The sequence below is a fragment of the Melampsora larici-populina genome (assembly GCF_000204055.1).
Source record: "Melampsora larici-populina 98AG31 unplaced genomic scaffold MELLAscaffold_48, whole genome shotgun sequence".
Classification (NCBI taxonomy): Eukaryota; Fungi; Basidiomycota; class Pucciniomycetes; order Pucciniales; family Melampsoraceae; genus Melampsora; species Melampsora laricis-populina.
Genome location: NW_006768812.1, coordinates 567520 through 587326, shown reverse-complemented (window position 1 = coordinate 587326; position 19807 = coordinate 567520). Strand labels below are relative to the sequence as shown.

Sequence of the window (19807 nt, the reverse complement as noted above, 5' to 3'; positions counted from 1 at the left end):
ATTGATCTAATCAACTTGGCCAAAGCCCCAGCGGTAGACTAACAAGACCACAATAAAAACCTGTAAGTGTTATGATACATGATCAAAGGAGATCATAACAAAAGTGAAGACTAACCAAGTTATTAGAATTGATTGGCATGGTATTGCTAGTATTGTTCAAACTAGAATTGGTAACATTAGAAGAATTAGTAGAATTGATCACAGAAGTGGTGATTGTAATCATAACATTTAATCCCAAAGGCACTCCAAAAACAAAACCCGTCAAATTACACAAGCTTCCACCTACCAGAGTTTTGCACTTTTGTCCAAAATTGCCCGGAATTGCCCAGAAACAAAGCAATTCTCCGCATTCAACTTCATTAGCACCATTTTCAATGGAGTACACCTGTCTCTCCAATACTATCTTGAGAATTTGTTCCACCTCCACGCTGACCAGTTAATTGCACAACACCCCAAATGTCAAGCATCATACCATCCCACATGATCCCTGCTTGCGTCTTTTGATGCACCTGCACACAGCCATCCTTATGCTATGGTATGCTATTTCGCGGAATCCATTGGCAATCTCCAAATCCATCATGCAACTCAACAAACCCAGCTTTATCACACTGTCTCCGTAATCGTGACAGCAAGACTGGTTTACCCTCCGGTATTTCCATCCGCCATCAAGGTATCCTGAAATCCTTTATGTGCGACTCGGGGTGTCAATCAAAGACACCAACAAATCAACTTTGCAGAATTATTGAACAAACTTAGGCCACTTTTGGTTAACTGCTGGACAGCAGATACCCTGCCACTTGACACGTCATTATCTTCCATCTTTCATGCCACTCGCAATTGTCTGACATAACTATATTTGTTTCATTTGTTTCTATGTTTTCAAAGCAGCGACCACCCTCTATGACAAGGCCTTTAGAATTTCATACACCGCAATGTGCGCGTGTTACCACTGATAATGACTCACATACTTCATAATGACAAAGAACGGCCTCATGGGACTTTTCCAATCAATGTCCCGCTATGATCTCCACGCAAGCGGATTCACATACCCAAAGTCAGTATTCATGTATCATGACACGCTTGTTACACAATAATCTTAAACGAGGTATTGGGCGGCTTTGCCGCCCCTTGGACACAACATGTTTTAACTCTTCATTGTGCGCCTCACGACAACCGCGCAAGTCATCGAGCACGCATAAGCACGAATATTAACACTATGCATTACATGAACTACAATACACTATAGACAATCAAGTCATGACCAGTCATGCCGCATCCGTCTCCCCATGTTCAAATCCCAAGTTGCCTTCTCCCGGCCCCGCCGCACGTCCCGGCTACCAATCCCAGCTGTCTTTTACTTTGCCTGACCCTACTCCTTTGCGCAACACGCCTGAAACTTGTCACCTGGAAACACTTTGTCAGCTCCATCCAGGGGCACACTACCATCATCGTAAGTAAAAATGTGTACCTCCACTTGCCACGTGTTCCTCTCGATGTTGAAGCCGACGATGTTCCCGCGCAAATTAACAATATCGTTCACATCGAGCAGGTCCATTGGGAGCGTGCATGTGAGGTTGGGCTCCAGGATGTACACTACTACAAAATCCACGGTCCTTGACTCCTGCAATACAATAGTCAGTCAATGCAATCACCACATAGAGTCCTGCAAAACTAACCAAAGTGTTCCAGACGCAATGTTTGACTACGCAGATTTCATCCCAATGGGCTCCTTGCAGCGCAGGCCTTCCCAGTTCCCTCAGTTGCCACTTTGTTGAGCAAAGCAACCGGCGCCACGTCTGCGTTGTCCAGACGTATGGTATTCGACACTTCTTCAAACAGGGTAGTTCTCCCATCTAGACCTTGTGACACCGGACCTTGGATCGTATAGGTACGTGACAATTGCAAAGTACTCCTGCTAGACTGGCCGGCAATTACTATTCCACAGATATCGAAACGCGCTTGCCTCATAAATATGTTCGCTTCGTGGAGTCTAAACCTGCCTCCCCCGTCACGGTTGCAAATCAACTGTACTCACATGTCAGCCAACGAAATTCACGTCAAGATCGTTCCACTTACTTGTGGTCCCAGGTAGAATACGCTGCTGAACCCCCAACCAAGTCTCAAGTTGATGTCCTCCATTTTGTTTCAATTGTATATGACAGATGATTATGTGAAGATAAAGCAATAACAACTTGATTGATAATGATGTCCAGAATTTATGCTCGTTGACCCATCCATCGAAGGGTCTCTTATATAAACAAGGATCGCCATGCCACATGAGCCCGCCTTGCTGACCTCACTGCGACCAAGTCTACTAATGTCCAAACATGCAGCAGCGTTTCAAAATCAACTGGACTCACTGGCCCTTTCAGTCTAGTTCGCAATTGGCCCCTTTGGCATAACTCCAACACTCTATTCGAGAACTTCAAGCCTAACAAGACAAGACAAAACTTTCTCAAACTACTACCTGCAACGCGGACACAAACGGTTGTGACTTCAGTCCCACCAAAGCAATTCAAGCAAGACTTGGTCTTGCCTAACAGCCCATCCCGGACAACGCAAGACACCTCTTTTGACTGAACCACCCTGTCTAGTCCAGACACACCGCCACCCACTCAACTCTTGACCCAACCCCCTTGGGCGACTCAAGAAGATTCTTCACAACATAGGAGTTCCCTCCCTGCTTTGCCACCTTACTTGCACACAGTAAGAACTCCATGTCATTTGCGCCAGAAACTCACTCATCTTCTCCCTCAATCACCCCAGTCTGACTCCAAATTTCATTCCTTAGCCTGGCTTGATACCAGTCCAGCCCCTGATCACTCTTGGCTCCCCAGCCTTGATAGCAATATTGCCCCTCTTTCTCACCGCTTATCTCCAGCTTGTCTTGCCTGTCCAGCCTTGCAACACACACGCAGAAACAACTTTCTGTTGAACCAAATAAAGTTGTGTTCTTACAACTCAAGCGGGCCTATTCCCATTATCTTCACTACTAACAAAGCAGACACCTCCGCCCATCACTATGTCAACCAACGCGGCCATGGTATGTCTCTGCCGATTCTCACTGGATTTCTTAGCCTCCTTCCATTGACTTCTTCTTTGACCTCCACAGCAACAACTTGGGACATCTACTTCACAAACTCATTGCTCCCAATCTTCCCCTAACTGTTACACTTACCACTCCCAGGATAATTGCAGCGCAGTCCACGTTGCTATTGAGTACCAATGGCGCGGCCTTCCACACGTCAGCATCATTGGCAGTCAAGGTCACCCCACTGGCGACACTTACCCTCGCATGTGAGTCTCACACTTGAACCCACCAGATAGTGCTGTACCTGACTCACCATGTTTCCAATCCGTAATTCGCAACCCATGCAGAATTCGCTCTGGTTGTATCCAAACCTCTCCGGAATGAATTTGATGGTCCCTATTGGATAGGTCATAATTGCCACAAAGACAATGCTTCACTTCCTGCGCATTTTTCTCACTCTTTGTACACTACAGTTTCACATTTATCCTTGTCAAAATTTGTTTAATCAAGATATTTCATTTGCTTCACTCCTCGTGCCTGTGTCTTGCGTGGTCAAATCTGAGACTTAGGCCTATCCCCTTGTCATCTGCCAACCTCTCCATGCTCTTCACTTCATGGCTACATGCAGTTCACAGTCAATCCAAGACCATTACTCCCTGCTGCCCTGCGCATGGTCAAATGTGACACTTCTCCCCAGCCGTCATATTACTTGACACACAATTCCCCCACGTGCGTCTAATTTGAAATACCTTGTGTCACCCCTCAACTCCGGCCTCATCCCCAGGGATTCCTCCTGCTTGTAACCCTGCAACCCTCAGAAAGACACCCACTTTTTCCCAGTCAAGCTGTCCCCCAGTCTCGTTTCTCAACTTTATCGAGTTTTGACTCCCCCTACAATGGCTCACGCGGATCCTCGCTTAACTGTAACGTTGGACGGTACTTTTACATTGGGAGACATGGTTTGTCGAACCATTACTATACCTCGACACGGACTGACTGATTTTCAGGTTGAAGAGACTCCCCCTCGTCGTCACTACTACGCCAGACACTTCTGGATGCACCTTGTCAACTCTCCATCCTCATCAAGCAAAACACCGCTCATTTTTTGCAAGCCTTTTGGACAATACATCCTTGACGTGGACCTAAACTTCGCCCTCCGCGGCAATCTCATTCCGTTGCCATATCCTTGTGAACCCGTCTTAGATGTCAACCCGACTCAATACGTTGAAACTTCTACCACCGCCGAAATGAACACGAGTCAGATCAACAGCATGAGTGTCTTGTCTCTTGGGAGAGTCACCTCCTGCAACCTCTCCAACAACAAATCCCACTGGGACGCCCTCATGGAACACCGTGATTATGAGCCTAATGTCAGTCGTGAACTCCCATTGTCTAGGAGCAGTTCTGACGTCTTCTATAGGAACGCTGGCGCTACCGCTTCACTATCCAATACATAGTAAGTCTTTGGTTCATGACCAGTTCCCCCGAGGGAACTTTCAAAAAGGCTCGGTTCTCTCCGTATTGGGATCTATCACTTCATACGGACTTGGCCCCGCGTCATGGTCAATTTGTGTGAGTAGAAGTACTAGCCCTCAAATACCTATCCCCTCCACTTATTCACATTCAACAGGCTCTTTACGTACGTGCAGCGCATGCAGATGTTGTCAATACTTAGCTTATTCCCTTTGCGTATGCGAGGAATCTTGTCAAGCAAAGTATTGGAATTTGGGAAGCTTGGCATACAAGACTCGTGCTCCTAATTGACTCACTTGCACATCTAGGTCCTAATTATTCTCAGTTGATCATGAATTTCCATGGTGCGGCCTGGTTCCACGTAGTACACAAATCCAATTCTAATTACACTGTTACAACAATTACAAGATGAAAAAAGATTTCAAGACTCTTGGAGCAACCCCCAATAGACTACATTCACTGTCTTAAGCGCCTGCTCCGCTTCAGTCACGACTACACTTGTGCCCGCAGCTGAAGTGCATCTGGACAAGCCTACATACAATTGACCGTGTGCAAACACGGGGGTTGGCAAAACCAGACAAACATCGCTGAGAGTCTGCCCTTGCGACTTGTTGATTGTCAAAGCAAAGGCCAGTGCAATAAGGAACTGAAAGCAATAGAAAGATATAGGAGCTGCTTCATTACCAGGGTGGTGGAGTGCCATCATTGGTAAGGAAATACTTATTCCACTTTTCGCACCATTCACAATTAAGCACTGTAATGCATGATCAGACGCCGCAGTGATCAACAGTCTTGTGCCGTTATATTGGCCAGTAGCTAAATTCAGATTCCTAAGTAAGATGACAACACATCCCACCTTGAGTTTGAGTGTATGATGTGGGAACCCTGGAAGGTCGAAACTATTCAGGATGTCTGCCGTGACGTGCTCTTCGTTTTCTTCATCGATATGATCTATTGACTCGTAACTCCTGAGTACTCCCTCGATAGAATCGCGTATAGAAGCATTGAGCCTGTCAACTGTCTGATTCAGGGGCGTAATGATCGCTCTTCCACTGTAGTAAACGCCTAATTGGTCCCACACCCCTTGCCAAATCATGTTGTTTGCTGACGAGTAGAAGTTTTGAATGCTTGACGCGCCAAGGCTACTCCCCGGCTTGACACCTGAGCAGTCCACATGCTCCAGCGCAACCTTCTCCTGCGCAAGCACTTGTAACTCCCCCAACCCTAGCCTAAGCAACCACTTCCCGAATTGTTTATTATTAGACGCCACACCATCTTGCCCCCCGTCTGACTTAGCCGCATGTTGATTGTGAGTCTGAATTCTTCAGTCTCTTCCCAGAGGTACAAAAACTTGAGGCATGCCCTGACTGCGTCCATGACGCTCCCGTGCGGTATCACTGGCCAGATTTGCCTGAAGTCGCCAGAGAACAAAACGGTGATACCTCCGAATGCTTCGTCCACATTTCTCAAGTCCCTTAGCAATCTGTCTACACACTCAATTGAGTGTTTGCTCATCATTGAAATTTTGTCCCAAACAATGAAACATGTTGACAAGAGGTGTTGTCCGACAGTAGTTGAAGGCGAAAAGGGGCAGGTCGATTCCTCATTTGTGTTTAAAGGGATCTTGAGTGCAGAGTGTGCCATGGCTCCTTCCAGCAACAGAAGCGCAGCAATACCCAACAAAGCGACTGAAACAAATAAAATGTTGTTAGCATTACAATAGTGTAAGCATGCGTTCAGCAGGAAGGTTTTCCCACAGCCCCCAGGTCCATTCACAAACATGACACCCCTGGAATTCGTCATGACCCTATCTTCAACTGTGTTGTACACAGCTCTCTGCTCTGAGTTCAGCTTAGGCCACGCGTCACACAGAAATGCTTCACTCTCCTCTACGCGGACCCCGTCAAATGAGTTGTCTTCTTGGTTTACACCTATCAAACGCAATAGCATCCAATCAACTGAATGCAGCCCAACAGAATCGAGGGAGGAGCCCATGTCAACCAGTGTCGACTCCAAGAGCAAAAGACCAAAGTGCTCCAGCTGGGTATCTGTTGGAGTCATCAGCGGTTGAGTCAGTGCCAACCTATACTCGCAGTTGTCAATGAGATCATCTAGGTGTGTGTCCCACAAATCCTGAGGGTTGCCCGTTGGGCTATGCACGAGGATCAGTGCAAACATGTCGCGTAGTTGACCCCCTGTCTTGAACAAAGCGGCTTCAGTGAGACATGCGTCGTAATGTGCATCACTTAATAACAGTCCACGAGCGTTTGCTGCTCCTCCATAAGTGGCATATCGGACACCATTAACTGTGTTCAGGTCTTGGAATGATTTTGCACCCCGTAATGTTGTCAAGAGAAGCCGGAGGTAATAGAGGTCTCCATGGCCCGGCTTGGCAAAGTAAAGACATGCAACTGTCGCCGAGTCCTTCACCCTTCTGGAACATTCCTTTTCAGACTTATTCCACCAAAAAAAATTTCGTCATTTCCGTGTACAGTAGCGCGCGAGTTGACAGGACTGTTTGATCTATCTTGAAGTTCTCCGCGCAAAGTCTCATATATTCTGAGAGAGTCGCTCTTGTTGCCCAACCGGAATCTAGTGCCGCACGGAGTGAATTGCGATTACGAAAGTAAACCATTTGATTCTGCTCATCATGGAGTTACAGTTGGGTTATAGCTGGATGACGTCCAGAGAGTGTGTACTTTAGCAGCCTACAAGCCGCTGAAGCAGAAGTCAGATTCTGCATGCCTTACATAGCTTTGAGAGAATGAGGCTTACCTTCCGCGGCTCTGAGGAACCAAGCATCTACATAATCAGTAGGCTCAAGTCCTGCCGTTCATGGCCCTCGGCAATGTATTTGTACAAGTATTTGACTGCCTTCATGCTCACGGCAATTTCGACGTTCATATGACGGCGGAATTTGAGCAATAGAAATGGGTTGTAAGGTACAATGTTGCCGTTTTTCTGAAAGGACACTCCGTTGTCCGGCCTCCTGTACCTAGGGTACGCGCCCTCCGTCATGACAGTTGTTTCTTCAAATGGCTGAGGGAATCCATACTTGCACTTATTTCCATTCCAGCAGCTTTTCCCCTCTCCACATGGCCCATGAACCATGTATTCTGTCACAAGCAAATACAACAATGGCTTCTCGTCTTGATCGGGGATTGTTGCACGTACAAGCAGATCGACATCGTCTGGTGTCTTTGGCGTTGAGGCTTTATCGAGAATCAATATGTTGTGTGTATGTGGGGACCCACGTTTCTGAAATTCAACTGTGTGGACGTCGGAAATGCAGACACCTAGCCTCCCATGCTTCATGATATCACGATGAAGCTCCCTTAACTTCATCTGGTACACCCCTGCTACTAAATCGGGGCGGTCTTCCGCTAATTGACCCTTGAATAGAGTCCAAGTAATTTTGTCCCAGTGAGTATTCGCGGTCATAGTGATGAATAAACTTGGTCGACCAAACGCTTTGACCAAAGCCATTGCATCTTGATAGAGTTGATGCATGTGTCGCGGACCACCAATAAACATCGCTGGCAATATTATATTGCACCCAATTGTCAAGTCTTGGTTGTTCAAAGCTTCCGTTGCTCCATTGTAAAGCTCTGCTCTGAGTTTAGGTTGATTCTTTGAGATAAATTTAAGCCTGGCATTTTCCACACATACATACATGTCCACTAAGTATTCTGGGAACAACCTGCCACCTCTTAAAACCGCGGAAAAGATGTTCGCTCGCAAGAAAAGTGTGTATGCAAACCATTCGAGCACTGTGGCCTTTCCACAACTTGGGGGTGGTGTTGGGGTAGGCGCTGGTTTCAATGCTGGTGCAGGACTTGGTCAAGGCGTTGGTCTAGGTGGATTCCCTGGTGCAGGTCTCAACGCTGGTGCTGGTGTTGGAGCAGGCGTTGGCTTCGGAACAGGTGCTGGTCTCAGAGCAGGTGCTGGCCTAGGAGCTGGTGCTGAGTTTGGAGCTGATGCAGGCTTAGGAGCCGGTGCAGGTAGACACCTAAACAAATTACCCGTCAATATCAAGGCAATTGGCTAGTATTCCAGTCAACTCACGTTTCTCCGTGAAATGCCTGTAGTGTTTGTTCCATCCATGAGATCCATACATGAAGAAGATGGGATATTGAAGCGAAAAGTAGTTTGTATTCAACTCCGAAATCCGCTGCAATTCACCGGATTGTCAATGCACAATGATGTCTTGATCCTTTGAACCAACCATACCATCACCCAGAAGGATCGCAGCCACTTGGCTGCACGTTGGGTAGTTGTAACCGTTTGAGTCACGACCATGTAGCTGAAGTGACTTGATCTTGATAGTCTTCGCCGGTCCAGGGCCTAGGATTGCCTCCGCAGCTTTATAAAGCTTGGCAAAAGGATTGTTGTGGTACAGGTATGCTTGTATTGTGGCTAACGTTTGGATGTTCATTCCTGAGTTGGTTGGTTTTCTTAGTGCTAATTCCTCTTCAGCTTAAATGTCTTACTTGCTCCAGGAAGCGGAAGTAGCGAGCCAATGAGGTGAGTTAGGGAGCCCTTAATCCTGTAAGTCCAAGCACCTCCATTTCCGGCAACGGTCTTGTCTTGTTTTGCTGCGGTTGAAGTGAATGAAACCGCATTGTTGAATGTGCGGATGTTGCGCCTAAATTTTTTTGAAACTAACAAGGAAGCGTCAGAGTTGAGAAGCTTTCTGATCAGTTTACTACTCACTTCTGTCTTGATCTGTGAAGAGATGGCGAAGAAATCCCGGCATCAGGCCGTCTTGCAAATGATTGCTTGGCAATGCTACAGCCCCTTGCTGGCAGCAAGTTGAGTAGCTCGCAGTCGCGGCCGCCACGGTTTGTTGCGTACGTTTGAGCTTCCAGTGGAGTGCTCCGCAGGTCGCACAATGGTTGTCAGAATGCCTAACATCGTATGGTATATCAGTGTGGAATCGTGCTAAGTGTTATGATCCATTACATAGGATCATGGAGCTGTCACGATGTGTGACATGTGAGACATGCCAGCCGCGCTCCCATAGAGCAGAGCTTTTCACTCACATTGTTCTCTATGCTACAATAACAATACTACGTAGTCATTACCCTCCTCTTGCTATCTGTCCCCCTCCAAGAGACCAACCCCGGTCATAACATATTGTAGCATCTAACCTACGACACATCAAGAGGAAAAGAAGATTACAAGAAAGACAAAATAAAGAAAGAAAGAAGAACTCAAGAAGAAATTTTTTTAGACAGAAACATTAAAATAAAGAAGAAACTAAAATTATAAGGAGAAAGAAAGAATAGATCATTTAAGAATATTGAAAGACACCTTTAAAAGAAGACAACCCTCCACAATCAACCATCCCCCCTTCCTTTCGACTCCCGCAAGACGACCTTACGTCGGCAGAAGACGACACATGGCACAAAGTCCTAGTTGAAGAGCCTGATTCAGCATCGATGACAACCGCAGAGGAAGTCGCAAACCTATATTGACAGATGGCCGATCTTAACACCCGACTTACCGAAGAGACGGCCCTTCGGCAAGCTGCCGAAGCCCGTTGGGCTGAGGCTGAAGCATCTCGTGCAGCACCCCCGGCTGCTGCTACCACCACGACCGCTCCTCCGTCTGCCCAACCGACCCCAACCACTAACCATGCACCTGCTGTCGGCGACACCTGTATCCAAGTCGCTCGACCGGAACAATTTACCGGTACTCGAGGGGCTGCAGCAGAAGCCTTTGCAAGTCAGGTGGGACTCTATGTTGCAGTGAATGCCAGTTTGTTCACGAATGATGTTACGAAGGTGATGTTTGCCCTCTCGTACTTAGGAGGCAATGCGATCCAGTGGGCGCAGCCTTATCTTTGTTGAGCCTTGCACCCAGACCCGGAGAACCCTGTCACTTTTGTCGAGTTCACTGAGGCCTTCCAAGCCATATTCTTTGACTCCGACCGACAACAACGCGCCGAAAAAGCCCTACGGGCTTTCACTACACCAAATGTAATCTTTACCGGGCGGTAAAGAAAACTACTGACATAGAAAAGTCCTGAGGCAACAGGAAGAGAGCTAAAAATCTGAAAAAATATGCACCTTGTTCCTAGATGTTGGGGCGTCATGATGAGTATTTTTTTGTATTTTACAGGCAGATATTGGTTTATGTACTAACAATAAATGCTGAAAATCATCAAAAACTCACATGTAACAATACCTGAACTATGGGTCATGAGTATGAAGACAATATTTTGTGGTCTAAAAACTTCAATAACTTTTGCAATTCTGCTCCAAATAACTCAATTTTTGGTTCATTCAAAAGCTGAACTATTTTCCTTCACACTTCATAATGTTAGTAAGGTGCTATCTAGTCATTTAAACACTCTACATATGTTCAAACAGTTCTGCATGAATAGCTCTGTAGGATCTTTTTTAGACCAGCTACATATGTGATGTCACAATGAAAAATGTAGAGGGAAGGCTCACCTTCTTAATGCACTGTAAATCGAGTGATTTGATTCAGAACTGCAAAAGTTATTGATGTTTGAAGATTCAAAAATCCTGTCTTCAAAGTCAAGGGCCAAATTTCAGGTATTGTTACAGGTGGGTTTTTGATGATTCTCAGCCTTTATTGTTAGTACATTAACCAATATCTGTGTGTAAAATACAAAAAAATACTTGTCATGACGCCCCAACATCTAGGAACAAGGTGCATATTGTTTCAGATTTTTAGCTCTCTTCCTGTTGCCTCAGGACTTTTCTATGTCAGTAGTTTTCTTTACCGCCCGGTAAAGATGACATTTTGTGTAGTGTTTGAAACAAACTAAGTCAGCGGCCGATTATACGATTCAGTTTAACCAACTTGCACCTGCTACTGGATGGGAGTTGAGCACCCTGATCAGTCATTACCGCCAAGGCCTTCGAACCGACGTCCGTGTTGCAATGATACGTGAACAATTTGATCGGCTTGAAGATATCACGCGCCTTGCTTGTGCTATTTATGGTGAACTTAGAGGCGAATCGATCACCTACAAACCCCCAGTATGATCGACTCCATTGGATGCTATGGACATCTCTTCGGCCCGATTTGACATTTCCAACAAGGAGTATAGGAGGCGAGTAGGGGAGAGATTGTGTTTCCAATGTGGGAAATCAGGTCATACTGTCAAGTGGTGTAAAGGGAAGGGACGAATGAATGGGGAGGGGAGAGGGAAGATTGCTGAGTTGGAGGCAAAGATTGCTGCGTTGGAAGGGGATAGGGTGGGGAGAGGAAGTTCATCAGCGGCCGACACATCAAAAAATGGAGACGCTCGGGAGTGACGGACGTGCCACCCCCGGGCCTAGGCAGGATAGACTCACTAGGAGAGATGGATGCAGTTCGTAATCATGAAATTCAGGGCTCAGACCCACGTGTTTTCACCTCCATTTCCCTATCAGAGTCCCCTTGTGCCACGTCCCCTACCTCCAAATTGACCCCCACGCGAGCATTGATTGACTGTGGATCAACCCACTGCCACCTACGTGGCATTGTCCAGCCCAAAGACCACCCCGGATTGCCACAGTGCTTGGATGGGGAATGCTAGGGAAAGTGACGAGGGGGTTGTTAGCCTTGCTAACGTTAAACCCCCGCAAGGTGAGTGCAATACAAATTCTTACCCATCAGTTATTATCCCGGATGACAAGCACCCACATCTTCGACAACAGTTGTTGGATGATACGACCACGACCAAGCCGCCAATCGACCAGGACAGCATTGCCACCACAGAGCAGGAGAAGCCTGTGATGTCGCCTAATCCGAAAAACACCCTGAAGGACGTTAGCGTACTGAAAGGGAATGCTAGGAATATTGGCGAGGGGGCTCTCTTACTTCAGGAGATTAAGCCCCCGCAATGTAAGTTCGACTTGCCTAAATTCCCAGTGTTTAATCCAGATGACAAGCTTTATTGCCCCGGGAATAGTTATGTACCTACAGTGTCAGCCGCCAGCGCATCATGGAACATATCGGCAAAACTAGCTGCTGATGCATCCAAAAACAAAGTCGAGAAATCAGCAGAAGAGCTAGTACCAACCCGATACCACAGGTACATCAACATGTTCAGAAAGACGAAAGCAATGACGTTACCTCCACATCAAAAATATGATTTTCGAGTAGATTTGATCCCCGGCGCGACACCCCAAGCTAGTAAAGTGATACCCCTATCGCCAGCTGAAGAAGTTGCTCTGGATGCAATGATTGATGAAGGCTTGCAGAAAGGTACAATTTGCCAAACCACATCACCTTGGGCAGCCCCTGTCTTGTTTACCGGAAAAAAGGACGGTAATCTGAGACCTTGTTTTGACTATCGTAAACTCAACGCACTCACCGTCAAAAACCGGTATCCGCTGCTGTTAACCATGGAACTGATTGATAGCCTACGCGACGCGGAAGACTTCACATGCCTAGACATGCGGAACGGCTACAATAATTTACGTCTAAAGGAGGGAGACGAGAAAAAGTTAGCGTTTACATGCAAAAGAGGCCAATTCGAACCTTTAGTTATGCCCTTTGGCCCCACAGGGGCCCCAGGTTTTTTTCAATTTTTCATTTCAGACATCTTAAGAGAAAAGATTGGAAAGGACTTGGCAGCTTACCTTGATGACCTCCTAATCTATACACGGGCAGGAGTGGATCATGAGAAAGTTGTTGAAGAAGTTCTGGCAATCCTACAATCGCACAACATCTGGCTTAAACCTGAAAAATGCAAATTTTCACAAAAAGAAATTGATTATTTAGGTCTTCTCATCTCAAAGAACAAAGTAAGAATGGACCCAACTAAGGTGTCAGCTGTTACCGAATGGCCTACCCCCAAGAACGTAAATCAAATCCAACGATTCCTAGGATTCGCTAACTTCTACCAACGGTTCATTAAGGGATTTTCAAAAGTAACCCGACCCCTGCATGACATAACCTGTGAAAAAACACCGTTCATTTGGAAGAAACCACAAGAAGACGCGTTTCAGATCCTAAAGAAGTCATTCACGACAGCACCAATCCTAAAGATAGCCGATCTGTATAAGTCCTTTATACTTGAGTGCGACTGTTCCGATTATGCGTTAGGTGCTATACTATCCCAGAATGATGATGAAGGAATATTGCATCCAGTGGCCTTCTTATCCAGGTCACTCGTACAAGCCAAACGTAACTACGAGATATTCGACAAAGAGATGTTAGCAGTTGTCGCGTCATTCAAAGAGTGGAGGCACTATTTGGAGGGAAACCCAAATAGGCTCAAGGTCACAGTCTACACAGATCATAAAAATCTGGCGAGCTTTATGACGACCAAAAAACTCACCACGCGGCAGGCAAGATAGGCTGAAACCCTCGGATGCTTCGATTTCCATATCAAATTTAGGCCAGGTCGAGAATCTGCTAAACCAGACGCATTGTCTCGAAGACCCGACCCAGAACCAACACAAGATGAGAAACTTACGTTCGGCAGCCTGCTACGACCGAGTAATTTATCCAAGAGTTTGTTCGAAGCAGATCTGGATAGCATTGAAGCTTGGTTTGAAAATGAGGATATCATAGATGAGGATGTGGAGGAGTGGTTCAAACAAGACGTCATGGAGTCAGTATTGCCTGAATCAATTGAGATCAATGCCATTGACAGGACAAAAGACACACCTTTATGGACCGACAATATGATTCTAGAACGCATTAGACAAGAGTCACCCCAAGACCCAAGGATTAACAGTTTAATGAATGCCGTTAGTACTAACCAATGCAAAGAAGTGAAAGAGGCAGTAGATGGTTACGAGGTACACGACGGCTTACTTTATAAGAACGGACTAATTGAAGTCCCCAACAATAAAATTTGTAAGCTTGAAATACTACGAAGCCGACATGAAAGCCTCCTAGCGGGACACCCGGGTCGTATGAAGACATTAACATTAGTGCAACGACAATACCACTGGCCATCGATGAAGACTTACGTGAACAAGTTCGTAGACGGATGCGATTCCTGCCTACGAGTGAAATCTTTGAATAAACTCCCATTTGGATCCCTGGAGCCATAATTACCTATTCCTGCAGGACCGTGGACTGATATCAGTTACGATCTTATCACCAATTTACCTATATCAAAAGGAAAGAACTGTATCCTCACTGTTGTAGATCGACTCACGAAAATGGGACACTTTATTTCGTGTACCACAGAGATATCTTCAGATGAGTTGGCCTCCTTAATGCTGAAGGAAGTGTGGAAGTTGCATGGCTCACCTGAAACCATTGTATCGGACCGAGGAAGCGTGTTCGTATCAAAACTGACCGAGTCCTTGAATAAACAATTGGGGATTGCACTCCACCCGTCAACGGCCTATCACCCCCAGACGGATGGGCAGACGGAGATTGTCAATAAAGCTATAGAGCAGTATCTTCGTCATTTTGTTTCGTACAGACAAGATGATTGGGAGGAATACTTACCGTTAGCTGAATTTGCGTATAATAATACACTACACAAAATGTCATCTTTACCGGGCGGTAAAGAAAACTACTGACATAGAAAAGTCCTGAGGCAACAGGAAGAGAGCTAAAAATCTGAAAAAATACACACCTTGTTCCTAGATGTTGGGGCGTCATGACGAGTATTTTTTTGTATTTTACACACAGATATTGGTTAATGTACTAACAATAAAGGCTGAGAATCATCAAAAACCCACCTGTAACAATGCCTGAAATTTGGCCCTTGCCTTTGAAGACAGGATTTTGGAATCTTCAAACATCAATAGCTTTTGCAGTTCTGAATCAAATCACTCAATTTGAAGTGCATTAAAAAGGTGAGTCTTTCCTCTACATTTTTCATTGAGACATCACATCTGTAGCTGGTCTAAAAAAGATCCTACAGAGCTATTCATGCAGAACTGTTTGAACATATGTAGAGTGTTTAAATGACTAGATAGCACCTTACTAACATTATGAAGTGTGAAGGAGAATAGTTCAGCTTTTGAATGAACCAAAAATCGAGTTATTTGAAGCAGAACTGCAAAAGTTATTGAAGTTTTTAGACCACAAAATATTGTCTTCATACTCATGACCCAAATTTCAGGTATTGTTACATGTGAGTTTTTGATGATTTTCAACGTTTATTGTTAGTACAAAAACCAATATCTGCGTGTAAAATACAGAAAAGTACTCATCATGACGCCCCAACATCTAGGAACAAGGTGCATATTTTTTCAGATTTTTAGCTCTCTTCCTGTTGCCTCAGGACTTTTCTATGTCAGTAGTTTTCTTTACCGCCCGGTAAAGATTACATTTGGTGTAGTGATAGTACACATACGTCAACAGGTGTATCCCCCTTCCGAGCAAATCTTGGATACGGCTTGTCATTTGGTAGGATCCCGTCAACAGAAAGGTGCATACCGATAGTCGAAGAACACCTTCAAAAAATCACCGAGATTCAAGACAAACTGAAAGAATCGTTAGCTCAAGCTCAAAACATCATGAAACGAAATTATGACGCACACGTACAATTAACTCCTGAATGGAATGTGGGTGATGAGGTATGGCTCAGTAGCCAAAATATATCGACCACACGACCAAGCGCCAAATTAGATCATTGTTGGCTGGGTCCGTTCAATATTACAAAGAAGGTGTTGACATCGGCCTATCAATTAAAACTACCAATCAGCATGGGTAAAGTACATCCAGTATTTCATTTCTCTGTACTAAGGAAACACTCACCGGATTTGATTGAAGAAAGAAGACAGGAAACGCCACCGGCCATTGAAATCGAGGGGGAGGGGGAATGGGAAGTAGAAGAAGTTTTAGACAAACAAAAAAGAGGAAGAAAAGAGGAGTATCTAATTTTGTGGAAAGGGTTTGGGCGTGCTGATGATTCATGGGAACCGACAGAGAGCTTAAAAAACGCCAGGGAGATGATCGACAACTTTAATCTACAATTTCCAAAGGCAGTGGAAGAACACCGAAGAACAAGGAGAGTATGGGGGCAAAGGAGGGGCTGATGCTTTTTCCCACCAGGTTTTTTAATGCGAAGCCCCGGGGATGTGATGAACCCTGAAAATGAGTGCAGATCTTGTAATATGTAGAAAGAAGATTGAGAGGTATAGAGGAGATCTTTAAGGGGATGTGTGCAAGGTAGGCAAGTGTGGCAAGTGCTTGCAGAGGAGTCGGAACCAGGGTGGGCAGGCAGATTCTTTCAACAGCAGGAAGACATATTTAAAGACAATGTGTCTCTGGTTGTGTGTGCAGTGTCCTGGCCAAGTTGGGAGTCAGTTACGATTTGAACCCAATTGGACTGTGCGAGGTTGAGCAACTCATATCTGGGCCAGTCAAGTTCAAACATACAGCGTAGCTGTGTCTCAAGCAAATTATAACATGACTCGGCTAGTCATAGACAAATCGCAATCCCCAAGTAGTATTGTGCATTGCAAATGAAATTGTCTCGCGGGAATGAGGACACAAACATTGGACTGCTGAGAGGGACATACAGCTAGCAGGCAACACTGAACTGGACATGAAGTAAGGCCCGTAGCTACACAAACAGGCTGAATATCATCTAGTTCCCCTTTGTCTTCTTGGCTTGACGCCCTGCAGGTGCACACTTGGGTGTGCTTGGACCAGGTTCAGGCACTTCAGGTGGACTCATGACGATGTTACCGTCATTGTCAAAGTAGCCATCTTCAGCCGGAGGTGGTGGACGCTTCTTCCCTTTTCCCCCAGTGGCAGGAGTGTTACTTGGTGTTGAGGACGTAGTAGGACTGGAGGTGCTGACGTGTCTGCTTGAATTGTCAACTACTGAGAACTGAATTACAATGAATGGAAACTGCGTACTTAGCAGGACAAATTCTCCTGGTAGGCGTAACTTTGGTACCAGTTGTCTGACGCTTCTTGGAGAGGGTCTTGTGACCACTGGCCACGTTAAGCGCGGTGACATGTTCTTCGAAAGGTATTAGCTACGCAATAGAGAGAAGTAGAAGAATCCGGGTCCTGCCTCGACAATCCAACAGCTGTTCTCATTGTCCCAGTCTACGATGAAGCCATGTACCAGCGTCTCCTTCCCGTCTTGGATGAGGCCTTGGGAGGCCTTCATCTTGACTGTAGGACGGATCTGGTACTCAACTTTGAATTTGATGTTGTCATGAAGCTGAATGCACAGGATTTGGTCAGAATGAAACAACTGATCCGACGTCGAGCTAAAGTGAGTCAAGGAACACTTACTTGAGGATTGTAGTCGACGTGGCTCATGACAAAGGCAAGAGTGGTGTCATCAGTGTCCGGTTCTGGTAATTCACGGCGTGAAGACACGATTCCAAACCCCGAGGCAGCGGTGTTGTTGTGCAGTTCGCCAGCGAACGTGTCTGATGTGCCAACCAAAATCTTGTGATCTGCTTCAAAGTAAAGCTTGTAGTCGGCAGAGTCAAGACTTGGTAACATCTTGGCCTTGAGAGCATAGCAGTGGTTGTTCATGGGGACCTCCATGGAACTGCAGTAAGCAATAAGGGCACCATCGTACTCGCGTTCGTTGTCGCCATCCCATCTGCTGCACGTAATGGCAACAGTGGTGCCTTGATACATATAGTTCCTATTGTCTGTGGGAGCGAGCTAGTATGCAGACGCATTGAGTTAGTATAATTAGGGTATACAAATATGGTTCTGGAAATTTCCAGAAGTGTTTCCCCATAACACCAGAAGTTTCTTTTTGGGTGTTTTCTGAACTTATGGTATTCTGAAGCTTAGAATAACCAACACTGCATGTTTTCCAGAAGAGCAGGAGGCTTCTGGTGTTCTGGAAAAAGATGTCTGGAAATTTCCAGAACGAACTTTGTATACCCTAAATGCTGAAGAGTAGTGACAAAGGGCTACTGACCATCTCGGAGACTTTGAATACGCTGGAAACCATGAAAGAATGAGACTTCTTGGTGGGCGCATTGGACATGTTCTTACTCATAGTCTTTGACATTTTGGTAACAGCTTGAGTTACTAGAAGGACTTATGGTCGATTTTTGCGTAAGAGTGAAGTTGATGTAAGTGATAAGCGGGGGATTAAGCGGTGTGGATTTTAGAGGATAAGCTTGTTTAATGAAATTGAAGAATAAGACTTGAATGAGTCTGGAGATGGTTAAGGAGTGGAAAAGCAACTATGTGGTTGGCAGTTGGTCAGTAGAGATACAATTTTGGGTAAGAGTGAAGTTGATGTGAGTGATAGGCAGTGGATTGAGCAGTGTGGATTTTAGAGGATTAGAGTGGGACTTTATAGTGATTGGAGTCTAGTATGACGTTGCAAATTGGCGTGGCTGATAGGAAGTCAATCGCGCGTTAGAGCGCTGCCTGGCTTTGAGAATGGCGAGTTGTGTGGCGAAAAATAGTAGTTTTTTTGCGAGCCAATGAGTAGGTAGGTGTTATCGGGAGGGTCATTTGAGACACGGAAAAATGGCTGGCGTGATGGCGTGGAAGTGGCGATGACTAGCCAAGGACGCGGGCTCTAGGTGACCAACTGACAGTTGCCAATCGAATCTAGTGGGCTGAGCAGGGCTGAAGTTGATGACATTGATGACGGGGTTTTGATGAGGCTGGATGAGAATTGGTGATGGGGTGCATGTGATGGCGTGGAACGGCTGATGGCTAGCCAAGGAACGCGGGCTCTTGAAAGGCCACTGGTCAGGATGAGCCCCGAGCCTTGGGGGCGGGGAATGCAGGTCCCCGCCGCTATATTTTCTCCCTTGGCTCAGAACGACAACCGACCCCGGAATCCCCGGCAAGAATTTTTGATCACAGACCCAGCCCGGCTCCCGGACTGAGACCCCTGACGGGAATCACCGGGTAACACAGGGATTGGCGGTTTCCCCGGCAATCCCCGTGTTACCCGGTGATTCCCGTCGAATACCCCGGGGTAACCGCGAGGTCTTGAACCCAAAGGGGTCTACCATCTTGATCATGCTCGATATGGCCAGGAGGACCCTTGGGCTGATCTGATTTGAACCCAAAGGGGTCTGATTCAAGCTCAATATGGCCAGGAGGACCCAACATTTCCGCTATGAATCAAGTCCCACTCAACTAGTGGAGATTCGAGCATTGTACTTACAATTGCCTAATAATCTGATTCTATAATCATGCCCTCTTGAGTCTCGAGTCTACTTGGTTTTTTTCCTCTGCCCCCATCTATTTAATTGTTTTTAAACTTCTTGATTCAACATTCATCACACACCTTATATATAAATATGTGACAAGAATCCAGCTCCCTACCCGACACTTCAAGTTCTGCACAATCCAGTTTTGTCTGGCGTCACTTTTCAAAGACGGATGACGGCAAGAGTGTTAAATGCCTAGTTG

At 45.9% G+C, this 19807-nt stretch overlaps 4 protein-coding genes across 4 annotated transcripts; 2 read left to right on the top strand and 2 right to left on the bottom strand.

Annotated features, from left to right (window-relative positions):
- Positions 1-1369: 1369 nt before the first annotated feature.
- Positions 1370-2139, bottom strand: MELLADRAFT_66992 (uncharacterized protein; the record flags this gene model as incomplete). The annotated part of the gene is made up of 2 exons (XM_007415076.1): positions 1370-1621; positions 2077-2139. 2 exons carry the CDS (start codon positions 2137-2139, stop codon positions 1370-1372), a joined length of 315 nt encoding a protein of 104 aa, XP_007415138.1.
- Positions 2140-3927: 1788 nt separating this feature from the next.
- On the top strand, positions 3928-4819 carry MELLADRAFT_66991 (uncharacterized protein; the record flags this gene model as incomplete). The annotated part of the gene is made up of 5 exons (XM_007415104.1): positions 3928-3990; positions 4039-4487; positions 4511-4603; positions 4662-4670; positions 4813-4819. 5 exons carry the CDS (start codon positions 3928-3930, stop codon positions 4817-4819), a joined length of 621 nt encoding a protein of 206 aa, XP_007415166.1.
- A 3358-nt stretch (positions 4820-8177) lies between these two features.
- On the top strand, positions 8178-8552 carry MELLADRAFT_92063 (uncharacterized protein; the record flags this gene model as incomplete). The annotated part of the gene is made up of 1 exon (XM_007415105.1): positions 8178-8552. One exon carries the CDS (start codon positions 8178-8180, stop codon positions 8550-8552), a length of 375 nt encoding a protein of 124 aa, XP_007415167.1.
- Positions 8553-17033: 8481 nt separating this feature from the next.
- Positions 17034-18437, bottom strand: MELLADRAFT_53573 (uncharacterized protein; the record flags this gene model as incomplete). Its single annotated transcript, XM_007415075.1, has 5 exons — positions 17034-17253; positions 17309-17430; positions 17475-17621; positions 17696-18079; positions 18345-18437. 5 exons carry the CDS (start codon positions 18435-18437, stop codon positions 17034-17036), a joined length of 966 nt encoding a protein of 321 aa, XP_007415137.1.
- Positions 18438-19807: the final 1370 nt, after the last annotated feature.